Source organism: Diaporthe batatas (genome assembly GCF_019321695.1).
Source record: "Diaporthe batatas strain CRI 302-4 chromosome Unknown Contig00011, whole genome shotgun sequence".
NCBI classification, from domain to species: domain Eukaryota; kingdom Fungi; phylum Ascomycota; class Sordariomycetes; order Diaporthales; family Diaporthaceae; genus Diaporthe; species Diaporthe batatas.
In genome coordinates, this window is record NW_025408558.1 from 308,998 (window position 1) to 330,280 (window position 21,283).

General features: G+C 33.0%; 3 protein-coding genes across 3 annotated transcripts; 2 read left to right on the forward strand and 1 right to left on the reverse strand.

The window, feature by feature from the left end:
• Nucleotides 1-6,506: 6,506 nt before the first annotated feature.
• KVR01_008932 (uncharacterized protein) lies at nt 6,507-8,686 on the forward strand (the record flags this gene model as incomplete). Its single annotated transcript, XM_044792201.1, has 5 exons — nt 6,507-6,869; nt 6,927-7,360; nt 7,411-7,670; nt 7,726-8,443; nt 8,500-8,686. 5 exons carry the CDS (start codon nt 6,507-6,509, stop codon nt 8,684-8,686), a joined length of 1,962 nt encoding a protein of 653 aa, XP_044641434.1.
• Nucleotides 8,687-13,845: 5,159 nt separating this feature from the next.
• On the forward strand, nt 13,846-15,680 carry KVR01_009128 (uncharacterized protein; the record flags this gene model as incomplete). Its single annotated transcript, XM_044787093.1, has 3 exons — nt 13,846-13,917; nt 14,012-14,554; nt 14,610-15,680. The coding sequence occupies 3 exons, from the start codon at nt 13,846-13,848 to the stop codon at nt 15,678-15,680; spliced, it is 1,686 nt and encodes a 561-aa protein (XP_044641630.1).
• An 877-nt stretch (nt 15,681-16,557) lies between these two features.
• On the reverse strand, nt 16,558-20,219 carry KVR01_009148 (uncharacterized protein). The gene is made up of 3 exons (XM_044782542.1): nt 19,017-20,219; nt 18,638-18,938; nt 16,558-18,580 (listed from the first exon to the last, which is right to left on the reverse strand). Exons 1-3 carry the CDS (start codon nt 19,509-19,511, stop codon nt 17,586-17,588), a joined length of 1,791 nt encoding a protein of 596 aa, XP_044641650.1. The 5' UTR covers nt 19,512-20,219; the 3' UTR covers nt 16,558-17,585.
• Nucleotides 20,220-21,283: the final 1,064 nt, after the last annotated feature.

The window sequence follows — 21,283 nt, forward strand, 5'->3', positions numbered from 1 at the left end:
TGCCTACAGTTTGAACGCAATCTTCGAGCCCAGGATTGAGCTTCAATCCTCCTGCGAGATTCCACCTCTCTGGCCGATAAATTGAAGGCCCATCCCATGAGACGCTTGAATTGCTCGTGGCACACACCGGGATCAATAATCATAGACGCGTTTCGCACAGTTAGAGCTTTAGCTATATTATATTTTTTTATTTAACTATATATATATCTATTTATTATCTTTATAACTATTAAACTAATTATTATTTTATACTTTAAGTAGAAAGTAATAATTATTTAATATATACCTTTAAATTTATTTATATAAAAAGTTATTAAGTTTTTTTTAAAAATATTTTCTTTTATAATATTATTTATATATTATATAAAAATAAATAAATTCTTAATAATAAGATATTATATTTTAAAAACTTTAATTTTAAATATTTAAAGTTTTACTTTTATATATAATATTTATTTAATATATATAAATTATTTATATTTTTAATTTTATTATTAAATTAAAAATAAATAATTAAAGTTTTAAAAAATAAAACATAAAATATCTTTTAAAAATTAATTTAATTAAATTTATTATATAAAACTTTTATAATAATTTTATAATTATTTATAATATTACTTATTATTAAAAATACTTTTATACTTATTTAAATTAATATTATTAATTTTAATATAAATTAATCTATTAAAATTAAAGTTATTATAAATTATAAGTTACTTAATTTAATATTAATAAATATTATATATAAATATTAAATTTATTATATAATTTAAATATAAATTAATTAAAATAAATAAAAATAAAATTATTATTTCTTTAATTAAAGTTTTAATTTTATTTTATAAATAAATATCTATTTATTAATTTTATAAATAAAACTATTTAAAAATAATTATTTAACTTATTGTAATATTTTTATAAAACTTATTTTAAAATTATTTTAAAATTATTTTAATTTTATTTATATAATATAAAATTAAATTATATAATTATATATTATTATAAGAATAATAGATTATAGTAGATTAGTTATTATAAGGTTAATAAGTTTATATATATATATAAATTACTTAGTTTAATTAATAAGTTTCATTAATTTAATTAAATACTTTATTACTTTATTAAATAAACTTTTAACTATTATTAATATATATTATTTTACTTAACTATTTATATATGAGTTAAGTTAATTAATATTAATTAATTATTAATTAACTATTAATAGTAAAGTAAATTATTTAAGTTATTTAAATATTAAATTTAAAGAAAATAAATTAATAAAGTTATTTTACTATTATAATTTAAAGAAAATAAATTAATAATATTACTATTATTATTATAACTTTTAAAAGGTAAGTTATTTAAGTTATTTAAATATAATTAATTAAGTAAAACTTTTTATTAAGTAAGTTTTATAATTCTTTTATAATAATTCTTTCTTTTTAATTAATAATTTAAATTTATTTATTAATTAATTTATTTACCTACCTTATATTATTTAAATAATTAATTAAAAAGTAACTTTTATACTTTTTTAAATTTCTTTCTTTTTTATAATATTTAAATAAAAATACTTTAATAATATAATTATTATAACCTTAAATTTCTTATAATAAAGTTATTTATAATTATTATAAATATATATTAATAATATATTAATTTATATTATAATAAAATATTTAAATTAAAAATAAAATAAAAAGTATATTAATAATATTTATAAAAAAATATATAACTATTAAGTTTAATAATAATAAAATCTATTAATTTATTAATTATTTTAATAACTAATTTTAAATAACTTTAATAAGTATTTTTAATACTTTTATAAAACTTTTAAAAATTAAAGTAATTACTTTAAGTAAATTAAATTAAAACTTTTAAAAACTTTTATAATAACGTTTATTTTAATAATATTTATATTAAACTAAATAAGTTATTATTTAAAGCTCTACTTATCTTTATTTAAATTTTATACTTTAATAAAAGAGATATTATAATTATTTATATAGTTAATTAAATAAAAATAAAATCTTTTAATAAAATTAAAGATTAATAAAATAAATAATAATCTATATAAATAAAATAATATTATACTTAATAAGAAGAAATTATATTTATTATATAAAAACTATTCTTTTTAATATAAAGTTAAAAGACTTATAATTATAATTTTCTAATTAATTTTTATTTAATTAGCTTTTTTACTATAACTTAATTTAGTTTTAACTTAATTTAAACCTTTTTAAGCTATATAAATATTTTTATTTCTATAAATATAAATATTAAATTAAAACTTTTAAACTTAAATTTAAAATTCTTATAAATCTTAATTTTCTTTAAATTAAGTTTATAATTTTAACTTCTTTAAAAATATATTAATTATTTTAAATATAAATAACTTTTTTAAAGTAAAGATCTATTTTTATATAATTATAAATCTAATTATTAATAGTAATTTCTTTTTTATAGAGCTATTAAAACTATAAACTTAGATAATAAAGTATAATTATCTTACTTAATTGTCTCTTAGTTTATATAGTAGGTTAAGTGACTGCTTTTAAGTGGTTTTACTTATAAAGCTAATAGATAGGTGTTTATTTATAAAGTAGAGTTAGAATTCTTAGGAAAATAATAGCTTTATTTTTACTTATTTTAGTTAACTTATATTTATACTTAAATTATATAGTAAATTTAATACTTATATATAGTATTTATTAGTATTAAATTAACTTATAGTTTATAATAATTTTAACCTTTAATAGATTAATAGTATTAACTTAAATTAAATAAATATAGTTTAATATATTAATATATAATAATAAATAGTATTATAAGTAATTATAAAGTTATTATAAAAGTTTTATATAGTAAACTTAATTAAATTAATCTTTAAAAATATATTATATTTTATTTTTTAAAACTTTAACTATTTACTTTTAATTTAATAGTAAAATTAAAAATATATAAATAGTTTATATAAAGAAATTATTAAAAATTAATTAATTAAAGATTAATAGTTAATATTAATTAATAATAATTTAATAATTAATTAATTAATTAATAATTTAAATAATTTAAATAATTTAAATAATTTAAATAATTTATAAAATATTAAGTTTAAATATATTTTAAGTATTCAAATTAAATAAATTATAATTATATATTTAATAATAATTTTAAGTAATTGAAGTAATTTAATTAAAATTTATTTTATTAATAAATAAAGCTTTTAATTAGTTAAAAGAAGGGATAAAAGACTTTAATTTTAAAGAATTAAAAGGTTATTAATATAAAAATAATAAACTATAATAAATTAACTATTATAAAATTAATAGACTTATATATATATATAAACTACTTAGTTTAATTAATAAGTTTAATTAACTTAATTAAGTATTTTACTATTTAATTAAATAGATCTTTAACTATTATTAATATATACTATTTTATTTAATTATTTATATATAAATTAAACTAATTAATAATTATATTATATTTTATTATTATTATTAATATATTTTTAAATATTATATTTTAAATATTTATTATTATATAAAATATTATATATATATATATATTATATTATTTTAAAATATAAAATTTAATAATTTATAATTAAAATATTTTAATTCAAAACTTTTAAATTTAAATATAAAATTTTATAAACCTTATATATAAACTTTAAATAAAAATAATTAATTAAATAAAAATAATTAATTAAATAAAAGAAAAATTAAATAAAAATTAAAATAAATAAATAAAAATAAAATAAAATTATAATATAATATAAAAATATAATATATTTAAAATCTTTTTAAGTATAAAGTTAAAAGATTTATAATTATAAAATTTTAATTAATTTTATTTAATTATTTTATTATATTATAACTTAATTTAATTTTTAATTTAATTTAAATTTTTTTAAATTTCTTTAAACTTTTATTTTTAAATAAGTTAAAGCTTTATATTCTTTAAGCTTAAATTTAAAATTCTTATAAATTTTAATATACTTTAAATTAAATTTATAGTTTTTAATTTTTAAAAATATATTAACTATTTTAAATAATAATAACTTATTTTTAAAATAAAGATTTACTTTTATATAATTATAAATTTAATTATTAATAATTTCTTTTTTATAAACTATTAAAACTATAAATTTAAATATTATATATAATAATAAAATATAGCTACTTTATTTAATTATTTTTAGTTTATTTAAGTAATTACTTTTAAGTAGTTTTATTTATAAAGCTAATAGATAGATATTTACTTAAATAAAATTAGAATCCTTAAAAGAATAATAGCTTTTATCTTTATTTATTTTAATTAAATTATATTTATTTAAGTTATATAATAATCTTATATATAATATTTAATAATATTAAAACTAAGTAGCTTATAGTTTATAATAGCTTTAACTTTTAATAAGTTAATAGTATTAGCTTAAATAGATTAAGTATAGCTTAATATATTAATATAAAAAGTTTTATATAATAAACTTAATTAAGTTAATCTTTAAAATTATATTATATTTTATCTTTTTAAAACCTTAACTATTTACTTTTAACTTAATAATAAAACTAAAAAAATATAAATAATCTATATATTTAAAATATTTAAAATTTATTTAGAATTAATAATAATATATTATATAGTTAAGAAATAATATGCGTTAGTGGGGATGTATGTAGACCGGTCTAAGTACTTAGTACGGGATACTGTAATAGGAGCGTGACTGCTACTCAACGCTCTGCCGCCCGGCCAAAAGACCACAATAACCAATCTACCATACTTAGGTAAATTATCTCAACCAGTATAAATTATCTCAACCAGTACATAAGACCCGTACAGTCACCATAACCTGCACCCCTAGTGCAACAACCTTGGCTCAAACTACTACCTCACTACTGGTTTCGCTTCTATTCCGTAAACATCCGAGGACATATATGGCGCCTTCATTCGGTGGTAAACGCTTAAGACCCAGCGTTTAAAAAATAGAATGCCAATAACAGTGTATAGAGAATACAATACGTGTCAGCCTTGGTATAACTTTTGATCATGCCGCTGCGGCAGAAGACAGCATGACTATGTCGAAGCGCACAGCCCTGCGATTCAGAATCTATCTATATTTGTGCAGAAGACGCCATTCGCACGTACACAAGATAGAAGCGAAACTAGCCGATACCAGATTGTGCAGCGTTCACACTGCATTACGTAGACTGCCTTTCCTGAGAAGGGCCATTTTGGGCTAACAACCTTGGAAGTTTGCTTTCTATCACTCTCACATTTTGCAGGCGTGGATTGGGAAAGACGGCTCGCACAAGCAGAGTAAAGTGAAACATTGCCTTTTGCCGCTGGAATCCCACCCACGGAGGCGAAGGTCAGTCGGTGGTTGTGGGACTTTGGCCGGACTCAACGGGATGTTAGGAAATACTCTTCTGCACAGTATAGGAGGGAAAGTATCCGCTTCAGATCTAGGAGGGTCACAAGGAGGTAGGAACAAGCTTTAAAGAAGACCTTCTAGATATGGATTGGATCGGCGTCAGCACGGTGAACGTGATCTGCATTTGGGCGCGTGCGCCTTGCACGACCGGATATGAGATGGAAATTGTCGACGCTTGCACTGCATTATCAAGTGGTCACCACTGCCGTGTCCACCGCCAAAATGACCATTGCTGACCACCTGCGCAAGATGTTGGTCTCTGTGTACAGTCATAGATAAGTAGGCCACAGCAATACGGCCCCCTATCACGATATCTCGGTGCCGGATTGTTACCTTGCTGCAATCCCCACTATTGGCCGTTCTGCCTTACCCAATCGGGCAGGTCTCGGGTCTCATTGTCACGCTCAAGGGTTGTCAGGCCGAGGCAATACGAATGTGGTGAATAGTAGTGTATGCAGACACTATTTTTCTGTTTATGCCAAGATTCTGGGACTTGTTGAACATATTCTTTGAGACAATCCGAGTCGGCACTCTATGCCGCGCTCGAAGTGTCAACTTGTAATGAGTTTTTTTGCCCCGAGATTCGGCACAAGGTATTATCTGTGGCCTGAAGGCGTCGCAGGTCTTAGGACATCCCTCCCCGACCCTGATTGGGAGCGGCTCCATCAAGGGCGCTGCAGTAGTGTTCGCCAAGCTTTGGCGGTGCATCGAGTCATATCAAAGGCTTGCATCCAACATATATTACTCCATCTTGGCGATGCAAGTGACTGCCTCATTCAGCTACCGTGAACCAGTCACCTTCGAGTTGGCCCTTGCGTACCGGATGCCAAGATAATAGTCCCCGGAACTGGTGCGAGCAGCGACGGGCTCAACTCCAAATGGGAAGTTGGATATGGCTTCTCGTACGGGTCGTTGGAGCCCCAAACTCTGCGGCTGTCTGTTTGCTGACCGCGATTGATTATTATAAGAACTCGAACTCCCCATAATGGGTACTGACGGAGATGATGCTGGTTGGTAGCATCCTCAACGTCGTTTCTCAGCATCGTTGCTAGTCGCCATGCAGTCACTCGTTCTCCTCGGCCTGTTGGGCAGTTCTGCCCTTGCACATCCAGCTGTTCAAAGTGCCAACAAGAAGACGTGGAAGCCGACGCTGTCCAAAAGATTGGTCGATCTTGACCAGTTTCGCCCAGGCACTGTTGCTAGCTACGTCAATGCAACTGAGACTAGCTCCAGTCCAGAGACAAAGCTGATCAAGCGTGATGACTTCGTTGCCACTGCCACCGCACTCGTGAAGTCTAAAGTCCCTGATACCGAGTTCCGGGTCTATGATAGCTACATCAGCACAAACGGCATTGGTCATGTCTACTTCCGACAGACAATATTTGGCCTCGACGTTGACAACACCGATTTCAACGTGAACGTAAGTCAAATATCAAGAGCAAAAATGGATTGAGTGCACAACTGACATCGATACTAGATCGCAAAGGACGGCTCAATCTTCTCCCATGGCAACAGCTTCTACACTGGGGCTCTGCCAGAGAGTAGCCCCTTGATGAAGCGTGGCTTCAAGGACCCAGTGGCTGCTCTCAACGCCGCCAACTCCATTCTGCAGCTGGACGTCAAGGCCGATGGCGCTACTGCTGAAGCCAAGGACGGAGTTGAGACGTACAACATCGTTGGCACAACGGGAGCCCAGTCCGACCCCGAGGCCCGTCTGCTGTACTTTGTCAAGGACGACGGAACCCTGGCACTGACGTGGAGAATCGAGACTGACATCTCGAGTGATTGGTTACTGTCATATGTCGACGCTGAGACGGCCGAAAAGGTCCACGGTGTGGTCAACTACGTCGCCAGAGCCCATGAGAAGTTGGTTCCCAAGCAGGCCGATATCAGCGCCACTTACCTGGTCTAGTAAGCTTCCTAAGATCCTGCCGTAATTCCATGTGCTAATATCGTGAAAGTCCGTGGGGTGTCAACGACCCTGACGAGGGCAGCCGTGAGGTGGTCAAGGATCCCTGGGTTCTCAAAGACTCACCCTTCACCTGGCACAATGATGGTACCAAGACTTATGACACAACCTGGGGAAACAACGCTGCTGCCCAAGTTAACCCAACTGGTGCTACCTGCGATACCTGCTACACGGGCAACTACCGCCCGGAGTCTCCCAATTTCGACTTCGAGTATGACTACTCCCCATCCATGGCTGACCCAGAGAGCTATTGTACGTGTCACAGAACTTTTACCGGACACCAACGCATTCCGCTGATATTTTGTAGACAACGCATCGGTCACACAGCTGTTTTACTCGGTGAACACATACCACGACCTACTTTACGAGCTTGGCTTCACTGAGTCGACGTACAACTTCCAAACCAGCAACGATGGAAAGGGAGGCCAGGGCAGTGATTTTGCAATTGTCAATGCCCAAGACGGGGCTGGAACTAACAATGCGGACTTCAGCACACCTGCAGATGGTCGCCCAGGCCGTATGCGCATGTATTTGTGGACAGAGAGTACTCCAGTCCGCGACTGTGCGTTCGAGGCCGGAGTGGTCATCCACGAGTACACCCACGGCGTTTCCAACCGGCTGACCGGCGGTGGCACTAACACCAGGTGTCTGACTGGTGTCGAGTCTGGTGGTATGGGTGAAGGCTGGGGAGACTTCATGGCAACTGCAATTCGTCTGAAGGAAACCGACACGAGAGCAACAGACTACTCTATGGGCGCGTGGGTCTACAACAACCCTGCCGGGATAAGGGCGTACCTGTTCAGCACTGACATGACGACAAATCCTTACACCTACACGAGCGTCAACGGAAAGACCGAGGTTCACAGCGTCGGCACCATCTGGACCACAATCCTCTACGAGGTCCTCTGGAACCTGATCGATAAGCACGGCTTCAACGCCGCCGCTAAGCCGACTTTCGACAGTGCTGGCGTGCCTACTGATGGACGGTACCTTGCCATGAAGCTCGTCATCGACGGCATGTCTCTGTAAGTTGCTATCCCTGATTTCACTTGCTGGTCCAAGTACTCATTTGATGCCACAGGCAACCTTGTAACCCAACCATGGTCTCGGCCCGAGACGCCATCATCGACGCTGACTTGGCTCTGACCGGTGGTGCGAACGCCTGTGAGCTTTGGACCGGATTCGCTAAGCGTGGCCTGGGCCAGGGTGCAGTGTACAACTCCTCGAGGAGGACTGAGAGCTTCGTCGTTCCCAGCGGCGTTTGCTAGACTTTGGAGGATAGAAGCTGTATATAGATATGTTCCGTACCACAGCATAGCTATGATTTAATACTGGCTTCCTGTCTTGTCGTTATACGACTGTTAGATATATAAAATAAATTATAATAAAAAAAGGTTAAATAACTATAAATATAAGTAAGCCTATTATTATATACTATAAGATATTAAAATAGATATTAATAGTTAAAATATTATTAAATATTAATAATATTTATTATAATAATATTATATAAAATTATTAATATTTTTAAGTTTAAATTTAAACTTTTAATAATTTTAATATATTTAAAATTAATTTTAAACTTTTAATATTATTTGAAATATATTAATTATTTTAAATATAAAAGATTTTTAAAATTTTAAATATATTTATTTATATATTATTAAATTAATAAATTAAATTAATAAATTAAATTAATAAATTAAATTAATAAATTAAATTAATAAATATAATTATATTATTTATTAATTATATTTTAATTTATTTTAAATTTTAAATTTTAAATTTTAAATTTTAATTTATTAATAAAATATAAATATTATAAATAATTAATATCTTTTAATATAAAACTAAAAGTTTTATAATTATAATTATATAATTAATATAATTTAATATAAATTTTTTATAATTTTATAATTTTTATTTTAAATAAATTATAAATTTATATTTTAAAATTTAAATTTAAAGTTTTAATAAATTATAATTTATTTTAAATTAAATTTATAATTTTAAATTTTAAAAATATATTAATTATTTTAATAATAATAAGATTTTAAAAATAAAAATATATTTTATATAATTATTAATTTAATTATTAATATTATATATATATATATATATATAATATATATAATAATAAAATATAATTATTTTATTTAAAATTATATTTTAATTTAATAAAAGTATAATAAATTAAATAATAACTTTAAAATATTTTTATAATATAATAAAGTTAATAAATAAATATTTATTTATAAAATAAAGTTAAAACTTTATTTAAAAATAAATTTATTTTTATATATTTTAATTAATATTTAATATATATAATTTATTATATTAATATAAAAATACTTTTAATAATAAATAATATTATAAATATTATAACTTTTAAATATAAAATTAAAATTTATAATTATAATTTTAATTAATTTTATTTAATTATTTTATTATATTATAATTTAATTTAATTTTATTTAAACTTTTTTAAACTTTTAATATTTTTTTAAAAAAATTAAAATTTAAAAAAACTTTTAAACTTAAATTTAAAAGTTTTATAAATTTTAATTTTTAAAATTAAACTTATAATCTTTTAATTTTTTAAAATATATTAATTATTTTAAATATTAATAATTTTTTAAAATAAAGATTTATTTTATATAATTATAAATTTAATTATAAATAATTCTTTTTATTTTTAATAAAGTTATTAAAATTATAAATTTAAATATTATATATAATAATAAAATATAATTATTTTATTTAATTATTTTTAATTTAATAAATTAATTAAATAATTATTTTTAAATAAATTTATTTATTTTTAAATTTATTAAATAAATATTTATTTAAATAAAATTAAAACTTTTAAAAATAATAAATTTATTTTTATTTATTTTAATTAATTTATATTTAAATTATATAATAATTTTATATATAATATTTAATAATATTAAAATTAAATAATTTATAATTTATAATAATTTTAATATTTAATAAATTAATAATATTAATTTAAATAATTTAAATATAATTTAATATATTAATATAAAAATATTTTTAATAATAAATAATATTATAAATATAATAAATTATAAAGTTATTATAAAAGTTTTATTTAATAAATTTAATTAAATTAATTTTTAAAAATATATTATATTTTATTTTTAAAAACTTTAATTATTTATAACTTAATAATAAAATTAAAAATATAAATTATTATAAATAATTATAAAGTTATTATATAAAAGTTTATATAATAAATTTAATTAAATTAATTTTAAAAATATATTATATTATATTTATTAAAACTTTAATTATTTATTTTTAAATTAATAATAAAATTAAAAACTATAAATAATTTAAAAATAATTAAAATTTAAAAATATAATATTATATATTTATAAAACTTAAATTAATTAAATTTATTATATAAAATATTTTATAATAACTTTATATTTATTATATTAAAATATTATATATTATTAAAATATATTTTATATTAATTTAAATTATTATATTAAAATTAAATTTATCTTAAATTATAAATTAATTTAATATTAATATATATTATATTAAAATATTAAATTTATAATATAATTTAAATAAATTAATTAAAATAAATAAAAATAAAATTATTATTTCTTTAATTAAAGTTTTAATTTTATTTAAATAAATATTTATTATATAAAATTATTTAAAATTAATTATTTAATTAATTTATTAAATTTAATTATATATTTTATTATATAAATTTATTATTTTAATAGTTTTATTATAAATAAATAAAAATAAATTTTAATAATTATATTTATAATTATATAATAATAAATTTTATTTAAAAGAAATTATTAATATTTAATATAATTAATTTTAAAAATAAAAGAAATTATAAATTTAATTTAAAGTAAATTAAAATTTATAAATATTTTTTAAAAATTAATATATTTATTTATATATAACTTTATTAATATATATTATTTTAAAATATATAATATATTATTATTAATTTTATATATATTTTAAAACTTTATATTAAATATATAATATTAATATAAATAAATAATATAAAATAAAATAAAACTATTATATAAATATTAATATTAATAATAATAAATTAAATTATATAAAATTTATATTTTAATTAATAAATAAATATATTAAATATTTTATAAAAATAAATTACTTTATTAAAATCTTTATAATTTATTTATATATAAAATTAATTTTATATAAAAAATAAAAAGTAATATTTTAAAAAATTATTTAAAATTAAAAATTCCTTTTAAAGTTTTTTATTTAATATAAAAATATTTTATAAACTTTAAATTATTATAAATAAATATTTATAAATAATATATATTATTTATTATATATATTAAATTTATTAAAAATATTAAAATTAAAATTTAAAATGTTTTTATTTATAGAAAATTAATAGAATTAATTATTAAAGATTTAAAAAAATAAAATAAATTCTTTTACCTTTTTACTCTATTCTTTTAAATCTTTAATAATTAATTTTATAAACTTTTATAAATAAAAATATTTAAAATATAAATAAATATTATAATAATATATATTTTTATTTTTTAAATATAAAACTAAAAGATTTATAAATATAAAATTTTAATTAATTTTTATTTAACTATTTTATTATATTATAACTTAATTTAATTTAATTTAAATCTTTCTTTAAATTTCTTTAACTTTTTATTTTTAAATAAGTTAAAACTTTATATTTTAAATTTAAAATTAAATTTTTAATAAATTTTAATATATTTTAAATTAAGTTTATAATTTTTAACTTTTAAAAACTATATTAATTATTTTAAATAATAATAACCTTTTTAAAAATAAAGATTTATTTTATATAATTATAAACTTAATTATTAATAGTTATTTCTCTTTTATAAAGTTATTAAAATTATAAATTTAAATAATAAAATATAATTACTTTATTTAATTATCTTTTAGTTTAATAAATTATTTAAATAACTATTTTTAAATAGTTTTACTTATAATATAGTAAAGTTAATAAATAAGTATTTATTTAAATAAAGTTAGAACTTATATATATTCCTTAAAGAAATTATAGCTTTTATTTTTATTTATTTTAATTAACTTATATTTATACTTAAATTATATAATTTTATATATAATATTTAATAATATTAAAACTAAATAGTTTATAATTTATAATAGTTTTAATTTTTAATATATTAACTTAAATAAATATAGTTTAATATATTAATATAAAAGGTATTTTTAATAATAGATAGTATTATAAATAATTATAAAGTTATTATAAAAGTTTTATAAAATAAATTTAATTAAATTAATTTTTAAAAATATATTATATTTTATTCTTTTAAAACTTTAACTACTTACTTTTAACTTAATAATAAAATTAAAAATTTAAACAATTTATATATATTTTTATAATAAAATATAATAATTATTCTATTTAATTAAAATAAAAATTAAAATTTAATATCTTAATTAATTCTTTAATAAATTATTAGTTATTTAATTAAAAATTAAAGTTTAATAATTTATTTTAATTTATAATAATATTTATTAATTATTTAAATTTTTTATTATAAATAAAAATCTAATATTTAATAATATTAAATTTATTATTATAAGATTTTATAAACTTAAATAAAGTATATTAAAATTGATTCTTTTAATAGGAAATATATATATATTAATAAGAATATATATAGATTAATATATTAACTTATTAAATAAAGTTATAATAATATAATATAATTAAATAAAATATTAATTATAAAATTATAATTATAAGTTTTTAACTTTATATTAAAAAAGTTATATTTAAATATAAAGTTAATTATTTAAAGTTAAAGTTATAAAAATATATTAATATTTTAAAGTAATAGAAAAATAAAAGTTAAAATAAAAAAAGTATTTATATTTAAAGAGTAGGTAGAATTTAAGCTACTTATATTACTTAGTTAGGTAGGTACTAAGCTTTTATATAAATCTATTATTTTACCCTATTATTCCGTGTGTAATAGCTATATATCCATCATACTTAGTAAGTAAATCGCCTTCTTTTCTCTCGCTATTTTGTGCATATGCACGTCATGCTCATCCATGTGCCAGTGTGTCAACCGCTCTCGTGCTTCTACGTGGTCAAAATAAGGTTTAACTCCCGCACACCCGTGCGCCCGGGCGCTCGTCCTCTCCGGGCTCCAGGAAAATAAGTTTCCCCTATTCTCCTCACCTACAACTGGAGAAGCTGGAGTCTATAACTGAGACCGAGGGAGCATTCTCCAACTCGCTCAGAGCCCGTAATAGCATTTCCAGTGGCCCGCTGCGACCACGTAGGTAAAGGTGAGCGTCTCAACTTGCGGGGAAATACTACTCCTGGCCGGACTTCCGGTTGTCAGTGCTCAGTGTTATGAGACATCAGGTCACACATAAAAGTGAGCTCGCCATTCAGTCCTCCCCCAGTGAAGCATCGACTTCGAAAGTATCTACTCCTAAATCGCCTTTACCGCGCAAAAGCTCTCACAGCAGTCTTGAAGTCTAACGTTGTCATGGCCCCCAGCCGTATTGATCCTCAGAGTGGAGGTGTACTAGATCAGAAGACTAGTGCCAGCCTAAAGTCCAAATGGCCTGTCTCCGAAGATCTCTACGGGTCTGACTTACCGTGTCGCGTCCAAGGCGAGGTGGCGGACCTTGTTGTCCTGGGCGACATTCCGCCAGAGATCGACGGCACCTTCTATCGAGTCACTGTTGACCCATACGTACCTCCCCATCCGCGGAACGTGCCCCTAGATGGTGATGGCAACATCACGGCGCTCCGTTTTGAAGACGGGAAGGTCGACCTGAAAGTGCGCTATGTCGAAACTGAGCGATTGCAAATCGAACGCAAGGCTGGAAAGGCTATGTTCGGCTTATACCGCAACCCATTTTCGCATCATCCATGCGTGAAGGCTGCAGTGGACTCGACGGCCAACACAAACTTGGTGCTTTGGGCGGGTAAATTTCTGGCCTTGAAAGAGGGAGGTCTTCCATATCAGGTCGACCCGCACACCCTGGATACCATCACATATGATCCTTTCCAGGACCAGGGGATCAAGTCGAAGACGTTCACTGCGCATCCGGTAAATTTATCTCATGATTTCATCTGTGCGAATCGCGAGCTAAGCAGTTATTCAGAAGATCGACCCCTTCAGCGACGAGCTCGTAGTCCATGGGTATGAGGCCAAAGGACTCGCAAGCACCGACATTGTCGTTTACGCCCTGGACAAGGATGGCAAAAAGAAGGATGAGCAGTGGATCAAGAGTCCGCGGTGTGGGCCAATCCACGACTGTGCCATCACTCCCAATTGGCTAATCTTGGTCATGTGGCCGTTCGAGGCTAACGTTGAGAGGATGAAGAAAGGCGGCCATCACTGGGCCTGGAGCTACGACTTGCCCGCCACTTTCATCGTGGTTCCGAGACGCAAGAGTACCAAGCTCCCGGATGGATGGCAGGAGGGCGAGTACAGGGTCTACCACGATCGGAATGTGATGCTAATCCACACGGCCGGGGCTTGGGAGGCAGATGACGGCAACACGCTCTTTATCGAGACGACAAGAGTCCATGACAACGGATTCCCCTTCTTCCCACCCGATGATGGAAGGATGCCCGCTGCCGATGCGAAGGCTGATTTTGTGCGGTTCAAGCTGGACCTGAGTCAGCCCACAGGGAGCAAGCTCGCTGGTGAGCCTGAAGTCGTGCTTGACATCCCAGCCGAGTTCCCGCGCCTCGATGAGCGTTTCCTTTCCAAGCCATATGATGTCTCCTGGATCAACGTCATGACTCCGGCTGAGCACCGAGGCCAGGTGGCCACAGGAGAGGAGCATCTGCTCGGGTTTGGCGGGTTGGATGGGGTGGCTATGCATCGCTACTCCACCGGCGAGACCAAGATTTACTGGACAGGATTTGACGGGATTTGCCAGGAACCCATCTTCATCCCTCGCTCGGATGACGCTCCTGAAGGCGATGGGTGGGTGATGTGCATGGTGGAGAGGAGAGCTGCCAACCTTTGTGAGGTGATTCTCTTGGACACGAAAGACTTCACGAAGCCCGTGGCCATCATCAAATTGCCCTTCCATGTTAAGAACCAGGTACACGGAAATTGGATCGACCAGAGGAGGCTGAAAGAAAGGCGAAGCTTGGTGAAAGAGGGAGTGGACGTCAAGATTAGCAAGAGGGGGGCCTTGGAGACTTGGGACATAGAGTAGCCAGTGCAGCTTCAAATTGGTGTCCCCCAGCTTTTCATACGGGCATTAAGTAAATTCTTCCTTTTTCGAACAGCATCTCGGCGCCACTATAGTGATAATTCACAAAATAGCTCAGCCGACGTCAACGACACCTGGGCATCTTCTCAATGAAGCAGAGTACTGTGTTTACAGCAAATCAATTTTTGGATACATGGAGAACGTGATGCGACTAATCCTTCGAGTTCCCGAGGTCCTTCAAGTTACCAGGTAAGAGGCGACGGACCCCATGGGACATCGAGTAAACACCCGCTTTAAACCGGCATACCCAGGTATATCGAGAGGCAGACCAAAAAAGCCCTTGCACCTTAATGTCGAGGTCTCGGATCTGGTTTCAGGTCTATCGGACTGGATTAGCTTCACATCAACCCACTGCAAAGAAAGCGATCCGCATATTCTGTCGAGTCGCCCTGTAGCAGGCCGCCATCTCTGTTGGGACGAGTCCTGCTGGTCCCGACGGCGGTCTAAGTACAAATTGGAGGAGACCCTAAACCACGCTTTTTATCATATCTGGAGCAGAGGACAAAGAGGTGATCAAAAAGAAAAATGACAAAATAATTGCGTCAGCCCGGAGTCGAACCGGGGGCCCATCGATGGCAACGATGGATTTTACCGCTAAACCACTGACGCTTGTATGATTTAAGTCATGTGATGTTGATTTCACACTCAATTCTAGATCTATATATTCCAAAACTTAGTAAGGCTTTTAGTAACTAATAAAAGTTAGTTTTTCTTAAGCATTATAAGTAGGGTTATTTAAAAAGGAAAAAAGAAAAGTTACTCTTTAAGCTTTAATGTGAGAGGTAATACTATAGTAGCCTTATTAATAAGGGGACCTATAGGGACTACCGCCACCCTTGACCTCTACCCCTTACTACGGCCTTTTGGTGAACTTAATGGAACGGCCGGATGATTTATGGGTGCAGTATGCACAGGTGCCTCAGGTCATGCGGGGGACTTGTGATTCATGGTATGCTCTGAGTCCGACTCTGAGTTTGCCGGATGAAAATTGGGGCACGGGTTGGCTGCGTCAGGGCCAGAGGCCAGAAACCTCAGGAGAGTGTAACCAAGCGGTACGCCCGAGTGGGCGTTTGTCCACTGCTTCGGATGGAAGTGCTTGCAGCATGAGGGCCCACCAAGCTGATTCCACAAGACACGCCGTCCAGGTCATGAGGCTGGGCTCGTACTCAAAACGGGCAATCACTTCCAGAGCCGCTATTGTGACCAGAATTTTCTGACGGTCCAGAACACGTGTAAACACCACAGCGGTCCGAGTACTAGATGAATTTTCATTGCTTTTTAGACTAGTGTTTTTGAAGCCTTGGTGTCGGTACCATGTCTACCCCATCCAAGTCGTAAGGTCTTGAGGAGTGACGGTACAAACAGCAGCATGCACATTGCTGGTGCCCAGGTCGGCACAGACAAATACGTGCTTGCATCAAACCCTCATGACATCTATTTTTTGTCTAGGACCTCCCAAACTTTTGTTCGCGGCTGCAGTTTTCAAAGCACTGGTGGGTTCCGAAAGAACGCCGGGACTGCAGCAAGTCGAGTGGCGAATCGAAAAGCTGACTGAGCGTGTGAGCGGATGTAGAGAAAGCCATAATGGCCTCATAGCTCGAAAGGACATTGCATGGAAACAGGGATAACAGGAATGAAACAAGGAAGCTTCGGGGCAGATTCATTTGAAAACAGAGATTGAGGTTGGGAGACGATTTCCGTGCACAGGGAGAAAAAGGAAATCAGGCCAGGGATAACGGCGAGGTTCTTCAACTTTCCAGTGATTGCACCACGCAGTCATGCCGTCCATGAGCGTATTTGATGTTGTAGTGGGGCGAACGCATGGGACTTGGATGTCCGTAACGGCGTTCAGAGGTGCATCGTCCTGACGTCTGAGATGCTCCGCTGCCTCTTATGGGCTTGAGAAACGTCGGCGGCTGGGCCAGAAGCTTTCCGCTTCTGCAGAATGGCTTCTGAGGGGCTTTTGGCCATGATCTTCTTGTGACGGCGCTCGGGGGTCAGAGGAGTAGCTGCACCCCCGAGACTGCCATGTTTGATACCACGAAGTGTGCCATGGTACAACGGGTTTGAGAAGGCAAGAGACTCCTGCGTGGCTTGGCCGTTCAGGATGAGTTGTTGATTGACTTGGTTCCGGCGGAAGGCACCGACGGCATCCGCGTTGTTGGTCAAGTGGCTTAGAAGCGGGTGGACGTCATTGTTGGAATCGCTCAGCGCGCTGGGAGCCATCGAGCTGCGACGTGAAGGTGTGCGGTCGGTGTTTCCGTCCTCGGTGTTGTCAACATCATCCTCTCCGTCAGACCCGCCGTCGCCGAAATCGAGGAAGTCCTCGATGTTCAAGTTCCTTTCCTCGACGTCCTCGTCGTCGTGCTCGGCGTCCACCAGCCAGGAGTCTTCACTATCGTCGCCCATGTATGGCTCGGCGCCCGAGGGAAAGAAAGCCTCGGCAGGTCCAACCGTCTGGAAATCGATCATGCCGCCGGCGTAGAAATTGGCAGACGACATGGCGCTCATCATGAGCGAGCCGGGATTGCCCATGATGGGGGACGTCTGGTTTGAATTTGGACAAGAGAAGTAGTCTGGTTGAAATTGGCCCGGGTCGACCATGACATCGAATTTGCGCTGCTTCTTCTGTGGCGTGATGACCATCATTTTCCGGGTGATGGGGTTCATGACCACGATCGGCTTTTTGATCGGCTTTTTGATCGGCCTCTTTGTTGGCCGGGGCGTGCCACCTTCAGATTTCTCTGAATCAGAGGGGTCCCCAGATCTAGCACGCAAGATCGGGATCATCTTCTTACGGGGCACGGGCTCAGGTTCATCTTCTTCAGTCGTTTCACCATCGGCTACCAGGCGGTATCAGCATCAAGGAGCGAGCATGTCAACGCATCGGCACAACTCACACATATAACCATCCGACTCATCGTCGTCATCCTCGGGCAAGGGGAGCTCAGCAACCTTTGGGTGGGCGGCGTCATGGGGCTCGTTCGCGCTGCTGGGCCCAAAGATGTTGGGGAACTCCTCGTCGATCCCGTACGGGTCGTCGTCCGAGTCGTCGGGCGCACCAGCGGCACCCGAGTAGTCCCAATATGTTGCAGAAACCGACGAATCGTCGTCGTCGTCCTGCTCGATCTCACGCCGGAACCCAGAGTCAAGCGAGTCCTGAGCAATGAAAATGTCCGGGAAGAAGTCATCGACGTCCTCCTCGGTCTCGTCAGAGTCCGACTCTGAGTCGGGGACGCCCGTAAAGCGGACGTGACGTTCAACAGGAGTTGTACTAACTGGCTCGGCAGTGTGTACTTGGGCCGGGACGGGCTCGTCATTCTCAGACGCAAAGCCATTCCAGCTAACACTGCTAGTGTCACCACCGTCCTCGTCCGCCGATTCTAGCTCCTTCTCATTCTCATTGTCGTTGTCATCCGAGTCATCGTCATCATCAGCATCGGCGGCGGCCTCGTCTTCGTCGCCGTCGATGTCGGAGGAGGTCGGCCGAGGGGAGCTTGGCGCGGCAGGTTGCCTCGCGTTGGCTAGTATGTGCTCCTCCTCGGCCGCGAATACATTTTCCTCGTCATCATCCGAATCACTGACATCATCCACGCCCGAGTAGCCCCCGTCGTCGGAGAGGTCAAGCGATGCGGATGACAGGGAGGAGGAGGATGCACGGCGTTGCTTGGACGATTTGGGGGCTTTCTTGGGACCCTTTTTGGGGGCCTTTATGGACTTGCCGCCAGTTGGGACTCGGTTCAGGCCCCGCTTGAGGACGATCTTGGGAGGCATGGCTGCAACAGGTTGTTTCTCTTTCGAGGAATACCGCTGTCAGATTTTTTGAACGGCAGCGAGTCTATCGGATCTGAAAAGGGCGACAAGTCAAACAACGAGCCGCGGGTGCCGGGTTGGGAACTTGAGGTTGGCGTACGTTCGTTCGGTTGTACCCAGTGCCAAGCTGATTTGTGTCGAGGGCAGCGGAAGCACACACGAAGATGTCTTTTCCGTGGGGACTCGGGTGCGAGGAGGGGGACAGGTGTATGGAGGAGCTCGGATAGAGGAGGTGGGTGGGATCGCGTTCAGGCCCAGTCGGGGAGGGCAGACAGACGATGTGGCTATTTTTCTTTGATCGGGGACAGGCCTCTCAGGATGCTGGGTATCGTCGACTGGCCGGCAATGGTGGTGCGGTGGTTGCGCGGTGCCTCTAGGTGGAGTGGAGGAGGCTCTTGACAGGCTTCAAGGTCTGGATAACTTCGTCGAAAGACTCGGACTGGTCTCTGATGCTGCGGGACTGCGAGGCACCCGGTCACGTTTCACGGCGACGGGTGCCGCGCAGTGGGCGTTTACAGCTCAGGGACGGCCGAAGACATGTTGACAAAAGGGTGCGACGAAGTTGAGCTGGGGGTGATTTGATTCCTGGGGATGGTATGGCGACTTCGTTGTCTGTTTGGGTTGGTGGTGGATTGGTATGGGTGGGGAGGAAGAGGGAGGGAAAAAGAAGGGGAGGCCAGGGCAGGGCAGGTAAGCTGGTAAGCGAGAGGGGCCCCGAAATTTCCCAGGTGGCCTGGTCTCAGTCCCAGAAACTTTTTTTCTGGGGTGGGGACCTAATGTGTGCACTATGAGTGGCCAATGAGCCTGGGGATTACCATAGCAGGCTAGCTCCTCCCTACCTGGGCCGGGTACTTAAGTAGGCACCCAGGTACCCAGGTACCCAGGTGCCCAGGTGCCAGGTGGGGTGCCCAAGCAGGCGAGCTGGCGAGCAAGGGACAGGTTGGACGATGCAACTCGGGAAGTCGTCTCACCAACAAGTTTTGGCGTTTCGACATTTGCACGGCCAAATTCCAGCTCGACCTGCCAGCCCGCCAGCCCAGAGTCATGTCAGCAGATACTCATCTCAGCGGCCGGTGACTCTTTCCGGGTACCTACTCCGCAGTCAGTCACAACCCAATCCTCCCCGTCAGAACCACACGACAGCTGCTGGAGCTAGGGATAGCCCTCGCTGTAGGGTACCTGGCTGCTTCCTCCTGCAGGTTGCATGTCCTCAGGTTCTGCGCCTAGCCCCCATCCCTGGACGGCGTACCCAATGGCCTTGCCCGCCTGGGCTACAGCAGTCATCCCGTGCAGTGCCGCCGCGGCAGCACAAGCGGCGCAAGCATCAGGCATGAGCGACCGACAGGCGGCGTCGAGCTTGGTGTCCGTCACCGCCATTTGCCAGCAAGGGTTAAAGTGGTTTGTTTGTCGGTCCCTCTATTGGGCTTCAGAACCCAATTCCGCCGTCGACACTGCTACTGTGTAGCACCCACGATCCACGTTGCAGTCTCGCCTCTATACGGAGTAGCAGCCTACGGTGGAAGTGGAACAGAGACACATACCGAGTACTTATGTACATATGCTCAGCACCTCTCCTTCTGGCCCACAATCACAACTACACAGTACACAAGCAGCTCGCCTTCAGAGCTCCTCGCGTCTTCCCTAGGCCCTGCACCTCGAGGCTGCGGTGCCTTGACTTGAACAGCCTGGCTCGCCTCGCCTCGCACGTCAGGCAGTCAGGATGTCCCCCTGGT